At 31.9% G+C, this 15,411-nt stretch overlaps 2 protein-coding genes across 3 annotated transcripts; both read left to right on the top strand.

Moving 5' to 3' along the window:
- Positions 1-2,205: 2,205 nt before the first annotated feature.
- LOC126836174 (nucleolar MIF4G domain-containing protein 1) lies at positions 2,206-6,575 on the top strand. Of its 2 annotated transcripts, none has more exons than XM_050569359.1 (12): positions 2,206-2,332; positions 2,479-2,877; positions 3,452-3,960; positions 4,044-4,178; positions 4,265-4,430; positions 4,504-4,628; positions 4,858-5,051; positions 5,122-5,309; positions 5,391-5,572; positions 5,636-5,800; positions 5,866-5,997; positions 6,078-6,575. In XM_050569359.1, the coding sequence occupies exons 2-12, from the start codon at positions 2,487-2,489 to the stop codon at positions 6,345-6,347; spliced, it is 2,457 nt and encodes an 818-aa protein (XP_050425316.1). In that variant the 5' UTR covers positions 2,206-2,332; positions 2,479-2,486; the 3' UTR covers positions 6,348-6,575. The 2 variants fall into 2 exon arrangements, with proteins under 2 accessions (XP_050425316.1, XP_050425315.1); XM_050569358.1 differs by having other exon boundaries at positions 2,475-2,877; positions 6,078-6,574.
- On the top strand, positions 6,509-13,989 carry LOC126836179 (guanine nucleotide-binding protein subunit beta-2). The gene is made up of 7 exons (XM_050569366.1): positions 6,509-6,622; positions 10,113-10,258; positions 10,379-10,512; positions 10,963-11,128; positions 11,578-11,782; positions 12,174-12,390; positions 13,467-13,989. Exons 1-7 carry the CDS (start codon positions 6,554-6,556, stop codon positions 13,571-13,573), a joined length of 1,044 nt encoding a protein of 347 aa, XP_050425323.1. The 5' UTR covers positions 6,509-6,553; the 3' UTR covers positions 13,574-13,989.
- The last annotated feature ends 1,422 nt before the right edge of the window (positions 13,990-15,411 follow it).

Raw genomic sequence — 15,411 nt, 5'->3', positions numbered from 1 at the left:
TTCAGTTTCAATAATTTACATGTACTCATTATATTTTTGTAAGCTAATTATTATATGATAATAAAGGCTATAAAAAAAAATTACAGTCTACAGGTTTGGATCTAAGTGTTTTTTGAGATGATTTTAACACTTTCGTTCAAAGGAATAAAAATACCTATGGGCCAGAGACCGCACAGAATATATTTGTTCATTTCTTCACTGAGATGTATTGTTATTTGTAAGCTATAGTCTATATATTGTATCAATATTTAAACAATTAATTATTTACAACGAATTTTACAATAGATTTGAATTTTTAACAAACACTTAGAGATGTTGAAACTGGCCCGTTGACAATTTGCTAGTCTATTGAATACCACAATTGCAAAAAATAATTATTTGCAATAATAGTAAAGGGTTCTTTGTATAATATGTAACAAAAGAACATTGCACTGTACTATTTTTAAGAGCGTAAAGATAATATTTGTTAATTAAATAGAACTAAACTATATTGATTAGGTATGTTCTTTATAATATGTTAACAAATAATAGTCATATTGTATATATTATACTATTTAGTTAAATCAATTAGGTACTGCCAAAAACCTATATGCTTAAAGCATTATTAGAACAAAAAAAAACCTAATTAATTACATTGAAGTAATTGATGACAAAAAGTCTAATTGAATATACAATACAACAATGTTCAAAGCATAAGAAATGTATTAATAAAGGCACCTACTTGTACCTTTTGTGACAATATATTCCCACATTACTACAAGAAAACCAGAGCGGCTAACAAAAGTGCTTTCTAGTCTTTATAGACTTTTATAGAGCATAATATTTTAAAAATCCTATTGTATGTAAACTATTAAAAACAAATGTTTCAATCTACAAATAAATTCAGAACAAGTCGGTCGCTGTGTATTTGTTTTAATTGATGTTAGCCTTTGTGGTAACAAAAACACAGTAAATGCATAATTCTAGTTTGCTAATCATTTGAAATAAAAGTTTTTAAAAAAACTTATTTTGTAAAATATTTCCAATACAAGTTTAAGTTTAACAGATAACTTTTCCGCAAATAATTTTTTACTCGATTCTAGGATTTCTAATATATACTCAGATAATTGTATTTTAGTAGTGTAGTTGTTTTAAAAGTCCTAACGGCCGAAAGTTAAAAACATTTACTTTTTGTAGCTTATTATTATCGTAGAAAAAAAAAATCATCACATTAATAAAATGAATATAATCATACAGAACAGGCAAAGCACAAGATACAGTTTCAGTTGTACATTACTATTTTTTTTTGCTCATAGGTACATAGGTACAACAAAGAAAGAAAATATTAATAATTTAGCCAAAAATTAAAATTCATTTTTTAGTAGGCAATGAAAACAGTTCTGTTATTTACTGTGCCTGATATGAAGGGTACATGGAAAAAACCAGCAAAGTCACTTTTTAAAAATGGCAATTTTTTGTTATAAAATTCGTTTTGATACAAAACGAATCTGTTCTTTACTTTTAAGTACGATTATAAGCAAAAATTTACAATATTTTTTAAAGTTTTAAGCTTAACTTAAACATGTTTTTCATAGATTAGAAAAAAGTGACTTTGCTGGTTTTTCCCCTGTACCCTTCATATATGGTTTTCTTTGATAATGTTTTTATGAAATTATTGACTTACCTCTCCTCCTACTCTTTCTAGGATCGTTAAATAGCTGCGTTAAAACACTGACTTAGCTGTACTTACTCACTTATGTTTAAAACTTCAGTTCCAAGATGATATAGTGTTACAAAATAGTGTTTTTTTTTAATATTAGAACAATAAGAAAGAAGTAATTAAAAACTATTGACCGTTAACACATACCTCTAAAAAAAACCTCAATTAAAATAGATCCAATACTTTAACATTTGAACAAATATCAACCGTTGACTGTTGGATAGTTTGGGCTCTTGTTAAACTTCTTGAAGTCCCATTCAAATGATTGAATGACGTAATACTGTATACTTAAATTAATTATTTTACTACAAAAATGTAAAATCATTAAAGGCGGGTGAATTCATAGTCGCCACTTTGGTCATGCGCAAACACTGTAAACGGGTAACAGCAAAATTGTCCACCGACAAATTATCATTCGGCCAAGTGACGTTATGACGTAGAAAACATGACGCAATGATAACACCCTCGTGGTCGGACTAGATGATAAGTGATAAGCGCAAAAATCATGTTTCAAATATTATAATGCATATTTTATTTCCAATTATTAACTCAAAATACAATTTTTAAATATTATAACAATTTTCTTATAAGGAAATCTTACAGGTTTTATCAATCGTTCTTTAAATAACAATCGTGAGTAACAAAATTAACGTATAATATTTACAGTCTTTTTAATCATTTGTATTATTATTTGTAACACTTGTATTGAATAATATTACTATTTCCTTTGATAATCTAATAACAATTATTATTGTTTTGCATTGTTTGCATTTAGAAAGAAAACAACATGAAGTCAAAAAAATCTAGTGTTGCGACCAAATCGGATCAGCGTTTTGTTTTCAAATCCAGGAAAGCCGAAAGAAAAGCGATGCGACAAATGAAAAAGCAAAAGAAAAAACAATTGCCTCAAGTTGCAGAAAGTGAAATTGCTGTCGTTAAAGTCAACAAGAAAAAAAAGCCACCGGCAGTACCGTCGACCGTTGATTGGCGAGTGGCAGACAGAAACAAGGAAAAACTGGAAGAAATGAAATTACAAAGGCAATACGATAAAAGCAGACGTGAGCAAATGAAAGAAGCCAACGTCTACGAAGACAAAGAAATAAAAAGATTAGCAAAACATTTAAAAATCGATAAGAGAAAAACGGTTGGAAAGTCGTTTGTAGAAGACGGACTCGATTGTATCCTTTTTACGTATCAAAGTTTATCCAAATTAAGGTTGTATGTTATTAGGTTTGAGATAAATTTTTAACTATATTCTAATATTCTCTTTTCTTATACCGTAACTTAGTGTGGGAAAAAAAGCCCAATTTGTGGTTTACTATTGCTGTTTTTCACCCAAAGTCGTCAATTCGTTATTAACCAAATCATTTTTTTTTTTTTTTATTGAAACCATAATAATATCTACATAATATAATTAAAATAAAATGTTATGATTATCATCTATCTCTTCTAAGCATAGCTTATGTTAGAGATAGAGAGTAGAGTAAAAAATTCAAACAATATAAAGTAATAAGTAACAAAACATATACAAAATAAATTAATGTTAGAAATTAACTGGACATATAAAGAAAATAAGTTAAATTTAAATTATATACGTTCTTCAAAACAAGAAGATACAGATGTGATGCTTTATCTAATTGTAAAAATTATATTCTTCTTATTTCTAATCTATGGCGATTTCTAGTGAAAAATGTCGGTTTTTAGTTTAATTTATAAGACTTGGTAAGCTATATTCCTTGACTACCCGCGTAGACTTGTTGGACGTATGTGATCCTGAAACCAGGAAGGATTGTGCTACGCTTAAGGAAAGTTTACTCGATCTCGAGTCAAACTTTCAAGAAGACTACAATACAGTGAACGATTTAAAAAGAAAAAAGAAAACTGCTGAATCTGAGGTAAAAGAAAAAAAGAAAAAAGTCACTTTTGACGTTGATGAGGATTCAAGTAACGAAGATACGTTTGAGTACGAACACGAAGATGACGACATATCAGACAATGACGATGACGATGAAGACGTATCAGATTATGAAATACACGATGGTTTCGATTTGGAAAATGAAGAAAATTCAGATGAAGAAACTTACGAATGTGATAGAGAAGAAGAATTTGATTATAGTGATGACGATAATGGTGTCGACGACGATGATGGTGAGGACAATGATGTTAATGACGACAAAATAAAAAACAAGTCTACCGAGGTGGATAAAAATTTAAAAGAAGACATTTATGGAAGGATAAAAAAACCCGACGGAACTGTTGTGGTAAATATTAATTTTTTCCCTAGCGCTTCATAAAATAAAATAATTAATTTTTGTTGTTATCTGTTTTATTGTTTTCATTGTAGGAAAAGTCATCGGTTTACGTTCCACCACATTTAAGAAAAAGTGATGACTCCGAACAACTGAAACGACTTCGACAACAAGTCAAAGGATTATTGAATAGGCTTGCGGAAACAAATATGCATAGCATAAGTAGACAGGTAAAAAAATATAACCCTATTAATGTAACCAAATTAGAATAGCTCCTATTAATTTTTTTATGCTTATTAAATTATTTTCTCTGCAGATAGAAGATGTTTATCAAGTCAATAGTCGAAACAATATGAACGAGACATTGTACAACTGTATTTACGAATTAGTAGTTCAATCCCAATGTATAACTCCGTACAGAATTGTCGTTGAATCTTCTACGCTAATAACAATTTTACACACAAATGTTGGCAGTGAAATTGGTATTATTAGTTATATATATTTTTTTTTATATAATGAGTTATAATTATTATTAATTTAAAATTGTATTTTTAGGTGCATTTTTTTTACAAAGTTTAGCGACCAAATTAAATACACTTAACGAAAGTAATAGTTTAAAAGTTGAAGATAAAGAAATAGATAATGTTCTGTTGTTATTGTGTTGTTTGTACGCTTTCAAAGTAAGTACGCTATTATAGTATTCCTTAAAATGTATAATTCATTTTAGTGTAAATAAATAGTACCTAAGTACTAAAAAGAAAAGTTCCAATACAGTCATAAAAATTTGAAAAAAAATTCCTTTAATGATGAATTTTTTTTAGTAATGAATTTATTAAATGCAAAAAAATTAATATACTTGGATGTACTTCTTACGTTAACATATTAACAAAGGTATCGTTTTACTTTTAGGTTTTCAACAGCGGATTAATTTTTGAAATCTTGGAAAAGTTTTTAGCAAAATTCGAAGAAAAACAAATTGATCTAATTTTAACCGTACTAAGAACCGTGGGATTTAATCTCAGAAAAGATAATCCTATGGCAATAAAGAAATTATTGTTAGACATACAGAAAAAAAATACCGAAGTTTGTAAATCTACCGACAAGTCAGTTGAAATCACATAAACCCTATAATTTATTAATTTTTTGTTATACATTTTTTTCTTTTCTTTTTAGTTCAAGAGTGAAGTTCATGTTGGAAATATTGTTGGCGATCAAAAATAACAACATTAACAAAATACCGACCGGTTCGGAACAATGTTACGCCACATACATAGAACATATACAAAAAATGATACGTACATTTTTTAGATACAACAAAACTCCAGCAGAGTTGGCCATAACGTTGGACGATTTGCTCAACGGTAAGAATAGTACCTATTAGACTTATTCGAAATTAATAATAATATGTATATGTCGTTTATTTTTTGTTTTACGTATCTCAGTGGACAACAAAGGTCGATGGTGGATCGTTGGCTCGGCATGGAAAGGCGACGAGCAATCGGCAAAAAATATTCTAAAGAAAACAACAGATACGTACGATAAGAAATTGTTGGAATTGGCGAAAAAATATCGCATGAACACGGATACGAGGAAAAACATATTTTGTATTTTATTCACCGCCGAAGTGGGTAGACGTTTTTTTTATTAGTTGTTGTAGAGATAAACAATACTCTGTTGTTAATTACAGGACTATTTGGACGCTTTCAATAAACTGGTTCGCTTGGGTCTCAAAGGTCCACAGCAAGAAGAAATCGTCAGCGTCCTCGTTCATTGTTTGTTGGTCTACAAAACGTACAACCCGTTTTTCGCGCTCGTGGCGCAACAGTTGTGCGAGTCGGATCGAAAGTATCAAGTAAGACGGCCGGTTTTAACTTAACCTATAGCCTATTTTTTTAACTCTTTTTTTACTATCTTAAGGCGTTTTTGAAACGTTCCATAAACGTGCGGATGGAAGAAATCAACAGCTTGAAAAAACATCAGCTGCCGATTCTGGCGTCGTTCTTAGCCCAGTTGTTACGCGACAACTCGCTGCCGATCACTTTGCTAAAGGTTCAAAACTTTCCGTTAACACATTGCATAATATTACAATTATTATTATGATTATTTTATATATTTTTTATTAACATTAGAATGTGGATTGGGGAAGTTTGAACAAGTTGATGGTGAGTTTTGTACGGCAAACTCTTATCAAAGTGTTGCAAGACTCGAACGACGAAGAGACGACAACGATATTTGTGAAAGCGTCGAAGAATCCCGGTTTGCAGTTTTTCCGCGAAGGCCTGTCGCTGTTCTTAAGTCATTTCCTTATCAAAAACTCTGCCCAAGACGTCAGCGACGACAAACTGAAACTGTTAACGAAAAGGGTGAAAACCGCACAGGCCGCACTGAACAGCGGTTAGGTTTTGTTGTTTTACGTGCACATCTAGAAGCCCTGATTTAGTGAATGACTAATTGGATTTCCACCCACCCGACTAATGGCATTAAACGTATTTGTTGTCTGTGCATTTAGTGTTTGCCTGTCGACGTGGTATCATTTTGTTATTTTATTTCAATATATAAGAATACTTTTAATTTATTTTTACTATTTTGTTTTCTCGCGAAGAAAATGCCGCCTAAAGATCCCGAATTGATCGCTCTCAAAAAAGAATTGGAAGACTTAATTGCAAAATGTCAGGTAATACGTTGTTGTCGATTAACAAATTATTTTTTTTTTTGTTACAAACTTGTTTATAATATGTATATATAGAATAAATATTGATGTATAACCCTTTATTTTTTTTCTTTTGCACAAAAAGTTTACCCGTAGTACGTTGTATTTTGTGAGTTAGGGTAGTCTGGGAAAACCACTTTATAATAGTTTTTGGTAAAACTCAAGGGAGCAAAAAAAAAACAAAATTTATAACTTAACAAATATCTTTAAAAAATTTTATTACAGTTTGAATAAACATTTTTACTATATTTTATAGTTATTAATTATGTTTTTTTTTTGTTCAGTATTTTGTGGGATGAGATTAAAAATGTGTTGGAAGACACAAAGGGCAAGGAAAATGTTCAAAACGTTTGGTTACTTTAGAAAGAAATATAAATTTTGGAAAGAGTCGCCCCTTCGGTTGTTCTAACGCCCACCTCTCCCCCTTCAAATCTTCTATTGAGTTAAAACTCGGATACTTATGTTCATTTAAACGTTTAATAAGTATATAATAAAATACAAGATAGTATTTTACCGATTGATCCAATGTTGTTTGTACTTGCTTGTCACATTGAATCGATTACTTACAAAATTGTCTAAACTAATAAAGAGACTAACGTGTTTGTTTGTCCTTGCACGTTATTAGAAAAAAATATATATACCTACTGAATAATATTACTAGGGTTTCGCATTATAGCTTTGGTAGAGGTTACCTTATGTTATTGATTTCAAAATGACCGAGCTCGCATTTGTTGTGTGTAATATATGGATTAAGTCTAATCTTTGTTGGGCAAAATTTAGATAATTCAACGAAAAAAGGATATCTGTTTAACCTTGAATACAATTTTGTATGCTATTTTTGTAACTCAATTAATAAAATACAATTAGTTTATTTATCATTAAAAAATTGAAATTATTCTAGATCATTTCAAATGAATTAAAATTTAAAAGCATAACAATTATTGTCTTATCTCTTAAATTCCTATTTCTTGTTTTCCTTAATTACTTGTTTTATCTTAGATTATTTTTATACCAATAATTTTATTATTTAGACATTTTAACAAATACTAAGTAGACGAGTTGCTTCGAGGAATATTAATTAACAGACAAGTTGAAACAATTAGTTTTTTCGTAGGTAAATAAACCTCCCCATAAGTGAATAGAGTCCCGTTTAATCGAATTTCGTTTAGTATTAAATATATTAAAATATTATTGTTTCTTAACATTTTTTTACAGATTTTGGTAAGGTTTCTTTAAAAGCAAAATTATCACAGACGGGGGGGGGGGTGGAAAGGCTGTTCCCCCTCCCTAAAAAATAAGAAAAAATTTATCTCAGCTTATAGTTTTACCGAACTATAAATAATCTAAAATTGTAAATGCCTCGTTAAAGGATCGGTCAAACAGAATGCGGACAAGTTTGAGCGAACCAGTGTGAAAACTGCCACAACCAAGAGTGTACTGCTGGTTGTTTTTTTAATTTTTACTTTTTTATCTCACGTTTACTGTTTTCATTTTCTTTAACAAAATGCTAGATTCTTCTGCTTGCCTTGAGTTAAGCAAGACGAAAAAAAATAAAATGGGTACACGAATTAAATAAAAAAAGAATAGAATTTGGGGAGTTTCACCGACTATGCTGTATTCTCGACGTTCAAACTAGAACTGAACTAAATTGAATTCAATAATTTAAGAGGTCATATTTTTATGAATTGTCTTAAGCCAGATATAAAACACTAAAATATTAGCCAGAAACTTGATGTTTTCATATACTAGCCACCTTAGATACGAGCTTGTTACTGCTTGTTAATATACTATATCATTATCTATAACTACTTTAAATTTATTTGATACTTCAACGAGACATGAAAACGCTCTTTCGTGGTTGCAGACTCGGCTGAAAAAGTTTATTAAATTTTACATTTTTGTGAAGTGTTGATACAAGTCTTTTGTCGAATCTGTCCATTTTTCTGTTTTTTTTTATAATCTGGATGCCACGTATTATACAAATAAACGCATTCTCGAACTAGATCAATCAAATCGTTCCGTTTCATCGGTCATTTTCAGCGCACAATTTTAAAATGAAAAAATTTTTTTAATTAAGTACAATATGTTGGCATTAATATAGTTTGTATATTTTATGTTCGATAATTATATAATAATAATATTTTAGAAGTGCTGATACGTGTGGAAAATCCAGTGTATTGTCTATATTAAATATATATTATATTTTTTTTATTTTACAAAATTATTCCAGTCCGCCGCGAACTTTGTGGAAAAATACAACCATCCGTATAGGCCGCTGTCTGTTTAACCGATCCTTAATTGGAGAGGAAAATATTAGTTTATTCCATTTTTCAAGTTTAATTAATTAAGTGAATAACTTTTAAAGTTAGGCCTACCATAGATTTACAGCAAAACCAACTGGTTGGTCATTTACGCGTTAACAAAACCTAACTAGTTTTAACTCGACATTCGACAAGTTATTTTGTTGTAATTAACTAGGTAAGTCATTATTTTCATTTTATTTGTAATATGAGACTGTCTTGGATTTGGAGAGTGAACTCAACTTAAGTATAGTATGGAGAGGTCAGATGCGCAATCAAGGAGGGGCTCTATCCTTTCTCTACATTTTTAAAATCAAATCAATTAAAGAGTAGTAAAAGAAAAGTATCATAAGAAAGAAATCAAAACAGAAGAATAATTGCTAATGCCTAATTAAATACCATGTGAGTAAATATTGTGTTTAATATTAAAGAGGAAGTATGTTAAGTTTTTCCTCGACCAATATTTTGTATAGGTAAACCAATAATTGTGCAACTTATTTTAGATAGGTATTTACGTTTACTTAAAAAAGTATTCAACTATCATTGACTTGTCCAGCATTGATACTAATTGTATAGTCAATAATAATATTATTTAATTGTGGTCTAAAAATATACCAAACGTCAAAATATGTATTAAAAACCTAATACTAAAACAACATTTTTTAAGACAAAAACAAACACTTTTTTCAATAATGATAAAACATACCTATACATTAAATTATCTCAATACTTAGTTCCACTGAAATGTATTATAAAGGTATATATATTTATACATTTATTATTATTTACACGTTTTATTATATTTTTTACCAGTTTTTACAAAATGTCAGTAAGTTATTATTTATAAAAAAATTAATATCCATTATCCAACTCAAAAATAAGTGTTTTATTCGATTTAGATGGAAATAATTGCCAGACTTTACACTATAATTACCTATTTAAATTTGTAATCAATGTGAATTGGAAAATTCTATCTACATCCTAATATGCAGTTGCTAACTGTTAGAGTAAATATTACTGATCTATAATATAGTGTATGACATCTAAGATTGGATAAGGGGACCACTATACCAGTTTTCAATGTCCTATTAGTATGTTCTAGGCAATATCATTGTGTAATTAAGAATTTTGTTGTTGCTGTTCTTTGTTTTTAGAAAGACCAAAAAAGCAAACAAGACAAAACCATCCAAGAAGTGTGCGGCGACATGTCTGATCCGCCCAAATGCAAATTGGTCACTAAAAAATTGCTTAAAGGACACATCAACAAAGTGAATTCCATTCATTACAGCGGAGACAATAGGTAGGTGTAGGAAATTGGCTACGGCGTGTGGTCGGTGTATTGCCATTTCATAGACATTTTTTTGTACATTATATCTCTCAGCAAGTTGATATTGTTTCTAAAGACCTAATCGTATTGCAGGCACGCTGTTTCTGGGTCGTTGGACGGAAAATTGATAATATGGGACACGTGGACCGGCAACAAAGTCCAAGTGATACCGTTGCGCTCGGCTTGGGTCATGTCCGTCGCCTTTGCGCCAACCGGAAATTTCGTCGGTTGGTGTATTTTCCCTAGAATATTGTCAATCATAAACTTCACATTTACTTACATCAGGCAGCTTAATATAGAACATTTTTCAACACAGATAGATGCTGCCAATGACAGAGAAATTCTACAAAAATTGCAAAGGCCAACAATCAGTTCAGCAGCAACTGTTTTGTTATGAGCCTTTACTGAAAAGAAAAAATAACCCCATTGTAGGAAGGCCTGAACTGAGCTTGGCTATCTTCTTAATGTTGGGCGAATTAATTTTTCAAAAATACTTAAATAAAGTATACTTAACAATGTATACTTTTCTCAAAATCATTCGTGCCTTTTACTTACCAGCCTTATACCACACGAGTGAAGCCAGCCATCCTAAACTACACACTCCATTGCATTGGCTCATTGTTTAAGTAGTATATTTTTAAGCTTAAATGAAAGCAGCTTGTGCCAATGTTTTGCAGCTTGTGGAGGAATGGACAACATGTGTACCGTTTACGACCTGAACAACCGGGACTCAAACGGAGGAGCGAAAATGGTTCGAGAGCTGTTGGGTTATGAAGGATTTCTGTCGTCTTGTCGATTCGTCGACGACAAAACATTGATCACTGGTTCGGGAGACATGAAAATGTAATAGGGGTTATAATAATTAATACTATCAGTTTTGGTTTGGGTTTAATCACTTGACAGGACTAGGCACAATTTTCATCCAACATGCGTTTCCTGTAGTAGTCTACATCAGGCATTGAATTTTACAGCTGATGTCATTATGCTCATTTGAATGGGGAATTAAGAAATTAATTAACTTAAGCATGGTTACCATTCATTCCCTTTGTACATATATTGCTGGATTTAAAACAGAAATTCACACTGCTATTATTCTCCTCGAAGTCCCTATCTTCCCCATTCTATGCCATTCATTGATCAGACTCTTTGATTCATTGGTCAACGTGTCAACTATTTCTCAGTCTCCGAACTATTGCACTAAGTGTACAACTTTAGCAATACTAAAAACCGACAGAATTTTTGAGAAACGAGCTGTATTATGATAATTTTGTGTCGTTTGTATTTCAATATAGCTGCACGTGGGACTTGGAAGCCGGCAAAAGGACAAACGAGGTGGAAGCAGCTCATTGTGGCGACGTGGTCTCGTTGTCACTGGCGCCGGACCTGAACACTTTCATAACGGGCAGCGTTGACAAAACTTGCAAGCTGTGGGATCTCAGGGAACCAAAGTGCAAGCAAATGTTCTTTGGTCACGAGGCCGACGTGAATTCTGTTTGTGTAAGTTATCTTGATTACTCTAATCCAACACCTTCTAAGCTTGAACGGCATATAGGATTTAGGATAGGACTGAATACTATGCAAGCTACATTATTCTATTGGATCTCTTAGCTTTTAAACTCGAAATCATAGTTAACGCGATTGAAATTCGCTAATATTAGTTAACTTTATTAGTTCAATGATTTATAAAAAAAAAACGAGAGACTTGCGATTAGATGGATCATTTTGTAAGTACATGCATTACTATAAATGCTCCTGGTGGCTTGGTGATTGGCTTTTTGCTAGAGCAGGTGTTGTGTGGGCCTTAATGATTGATCATGTTCAATTATGTAACTTGTTCTTAACCCCCTGGTTGCATTGATATGATTGTATAAGTAATTTTCGCCCGCAGTATCACAACAGCGGTTTTGGATTTGCAACGGCTTCAGAAGATAAGTCGGCTCGAATGTATGACATCAGATCCGACCAACAAGTGGCCATGTACAAACCGCCCAACGGTACTTCCGGATTTACGTCTTGCGGTCTGTCCGTATCCGGTCGATTTCTGTTTGCCGGCAGTGACGACAACTCCATTCATATCTGGGACACGATGAAAGTCCAACACAACAGTAATTATTCGTCTTCTTTACATTTGCCTTTAACTTATCCCATGCAAATGGTATTGGCCAGCCAATTTTTTCTATCTTCAGAAATCAATCACTCGCTCATTATCCGCATCCACAAACTTTTTCTTCCATCTGCTTCTGTATAAATCTCTCTTATCAGTTTTACTATTTTATTTTCATTGAACAAGACCAAACCATCTTAATACTAGTTTCGCCTTCTTTAGCAGTCAGAAGGGGGAAGGCCATTTCTCGCCTTAAAAATCTCCCCTTAGTTACCGTTTCTATGTACATATTATCGGAAAATTGTCTATACCCATTAAAGAGCGGAGGAGGCTCACTTTGGTGTCCTACCTGGAGCTAGGTCGTTAGTAATTTTCATAAACTGACCTTCTTTACTTCTGGCATTCTAGTTAATCCTTCTTTTTGGCTGTCACTATTGACTCGACATTAGATAGGAGTTTCACCTTCGAATCGTCTGTCGCTTCCAGTAGTTTTTTCCTTTGAGTCTTCAGAAAGCTCTTCCACAAATCAGCATTCCTCTGCATACTGTCCATCAATCAAAGCCTATGACTCGACATTGATCCTCAGGATCCTTTGATTCGCAGTTTCCCTGGTTGTAGATAACACTGACAACCATTTGAATATATTTTCTTTCATTTTAACATGGTTATGTTTTATGGCTGAGGGTCAATCCAAAATTAGCATGGACATTTTCGCGTCGTCGTCACGAAATCTGTTACATTTAATTTGATAACCTAGAAACCTAGTAACCGGATACGGAAATCTTGGATTGAGAAAAGGAAGGAGAGAGGCATTTATCAAATACAAAAAAACATACTCATATAAAAACATACCCATGATTCAATGTTTTTCAATTATTCTAATTTTCAAAATTTCCTCTACAACTTTATCTCTTCATTCTATCAATATCTGATACCAACCTCCTTCTGAGACACCTCCACTCTATTAACTACTTGATTTTCAAGCATAACCGATTCTCTGCCTCCGTTCCATTCGTTACTAGTCATTATAACGGCTGTACTGATTGGTGTAATGTGTTTTTTTTTGTTCTTGAATAGGTACAATGTCCGGTCACGAGAACAGAGTGACCTCGCTGAGCGTTTCGCCCAACGGCATGTCGGTGGTCTCCAGTTCGTGGGACAACAACGTTAGGGTTTGGGTTTAAACGGATTTAAATATCGTTCAATCGAGTGGCATCACACGAATACTTTTTATGTGCTTTGACGGGGTCCTTTTATTTAATCGAAATCAGTGGGTATAGTTTTGACAAAAAAAAAATATTTAAATCAGAGGAGTAAATAATTGTTGTTTAAATCAAAATAGTGATTACCTATACTACAGCAATATTAAATACACCAATAGCCTATACACATAGTCTGTCCCACGAATAGCATGCTTGAATGGCAATTACTACTTTATCTTTCATCACAATGTTTGTCACGCTTTCCATCCTTTTCAGCGGTTACAAAAAAAATAAACATAATCGACAGACGACATCTAATTTGGCTTATGCCGTGTAATAACAGTTAGCACTCAGTATTTAATTGTTATTTTAATAATAAAGACGTCGTTGTTCGTGAACTGTCTATATTGTATGGCGTGAACCTACTTGGCCACATCATAATATTGAAATATGATTGCCCGTTTTCAACAGCTGTCCTTATTCGTCCTTTTTGTGTTTTCAGGTTTGTACCGTATCTATATAACGTTTACACATACTTGTACGACCTATTAGGATGCACATCTTGTTCTGTGTAACTTGTAATGTATAATTAAAATCGTCACCCTAAGCATCATAATTAAAAACTTGTCTCGTTTCAAATGATTATTATTTCACATTAAATCATGCCATGTGACATTTGTTTTCAATCGATTGCTGCAGTCAATTGATCAAGTCTGCTTAGGTCATGTCTGTGCAATGCTATGTATAGGCCCATCTGTATAATAGCTAAATAAAACCACTCGAACTTAGAGGTCGAATCGGTACATATTTCTTCGGACTAGGTCTTATGAAAATGAATATATTTAGCAAAGCACTTCGCATCGAGTACCTAAGTATTAGCAATATGGTACTTATTAAAACAGAACTGATCATTTTGAGCGCTCATAAAACAACGGTAATAAAACGTCTAAAGGTTTATAGTAACAATTTTTCGAGACAATATTTAAAAAAAAATTAATATTATTTTATCTCTTATCCGGTACTAACGGGTTTTGCTGATTTGAATTTTCACATCCTGTATATTATGTTTGGGGCGGCTACACATGTTTAATTTATACCGATACGGTTTGTTTTGTTTCCGGTCTCAAAGTGGTGTTTTTTTTTTATATACACAAATTTATATTTGTTTGAAAATTGTTGGACGGCCTGTTATAAGATATGAAAAAATAGGAGAAGTTAATGCTGACAACCTCTGCCCCCACTCCCCCCACCAGTAGGACTTCTGATAATAATTTGCTTAGATTTAACTTCACATAAATCCCACAAGCATACTTGGCTCACCAATGGTTTGTTCAGGGAAGAACAGTAATGCAGATGTTTCTATAGTTAATATTTTCATTTGCTTACTTCAATTGTAATTTTTAACAATGAATTAAGTGTGAATATGTACGCGAAAACAAGTAAATCTTAAATATTTTATTTTATGCCCCAAAATAAATATATTATCAAAAAGGAATTGTTTGATTTGCCGTAAGCGAAAGCATCAAGTAGAATCGATTAAGAAGCAAAATTAGACAAAAAAAGTTTTTATTATAATAAAAAGTATTTATTGTCTATAAAAAACAACTGGTTGAGCTACTTGTTTATTGATTTCAGTACATTTTAATCATTTTGAACCTTCAATTAGTTTTCATGTTTAATTGAAATAAACTGATTTCTTATGAATTCGCGTGTCATGTCGTTTGGTAAATTTGTAATTAATTCCTCAAGAAAACAATTTAACGCTTATGTGTTGAAATTAAATAAAAAACAACCATACGACTTGTCATCAAACTGTATAA

The sequence above is a fragment of the Adelges cooleyi genome, unplaced genomic scaffold (genome assembly GCF_023614345.1).
Source record: "Adelges cooleyi isolate 19-005CV unplaced genomic scaffold, UGA_ACOO_1.1 ACOO_flye_CR_arks_rails_tigmint_CR_PRNA_23, whole genome shotgun sequence".
Classification (NCBI taxonomy): Eukaryota; Metazoa; Arthropoda; class Insecta; order Hemiptera; family Adelgidae; genus Adelges; species Adelges cooleyi.
Note: the sequence above shows the minus strand (reverse complement) of the source record. Positions and strands in the feature narration are given on the sequence as shown.

Excerpts from the sequence above, each read along its gene's own strand:
- LOC126836174 (XM_050569359.1), top strand. The coding sequence starts at position 2,487 with ATGAAGTCAAAAAAATCTAGTGTTGCGACCAAATCGGATCAGCGTTTT. Across the intron at positions 3,961-4,043 it reads AACCCGACGGAACTGTTGTG|GAAAAGTCATCGGTTTACGT; the intron begins GTAAATATTAAT and ends TTTTCATTGTAG. Across the intron at positions 5,310-5,390 it reads GTTGGACGATTTGCTCAACG|TGGACAACAAAGGTCGATGG; the intron begins GTAAGAATAGTA and ends TACGTATCTCAG.
- LOC126836179 (XM_050569366.1), top strand. The coding sequence starts at position 6,554 with ATGCCGCCTAAAGATCCCGAATTGATCGCTCTCAAAAAAGAATTGGAA. Across the intron at positions 10,513-10,962 it reads GCCAACCGGAAATTTCGTCG|CTTGTGGAGGAATGGACAAC; the intron begins GTTGGTGTATTT and ends AATGTTTTGCAG. Across the intron at positions 11,129-11,577 it reads GGTTCGGGAGACATGAAAAT|CTGCACGTGGGACTTGGAAG; the intron begins GTAATAGGGGTT and ends ATTTCAATATAG.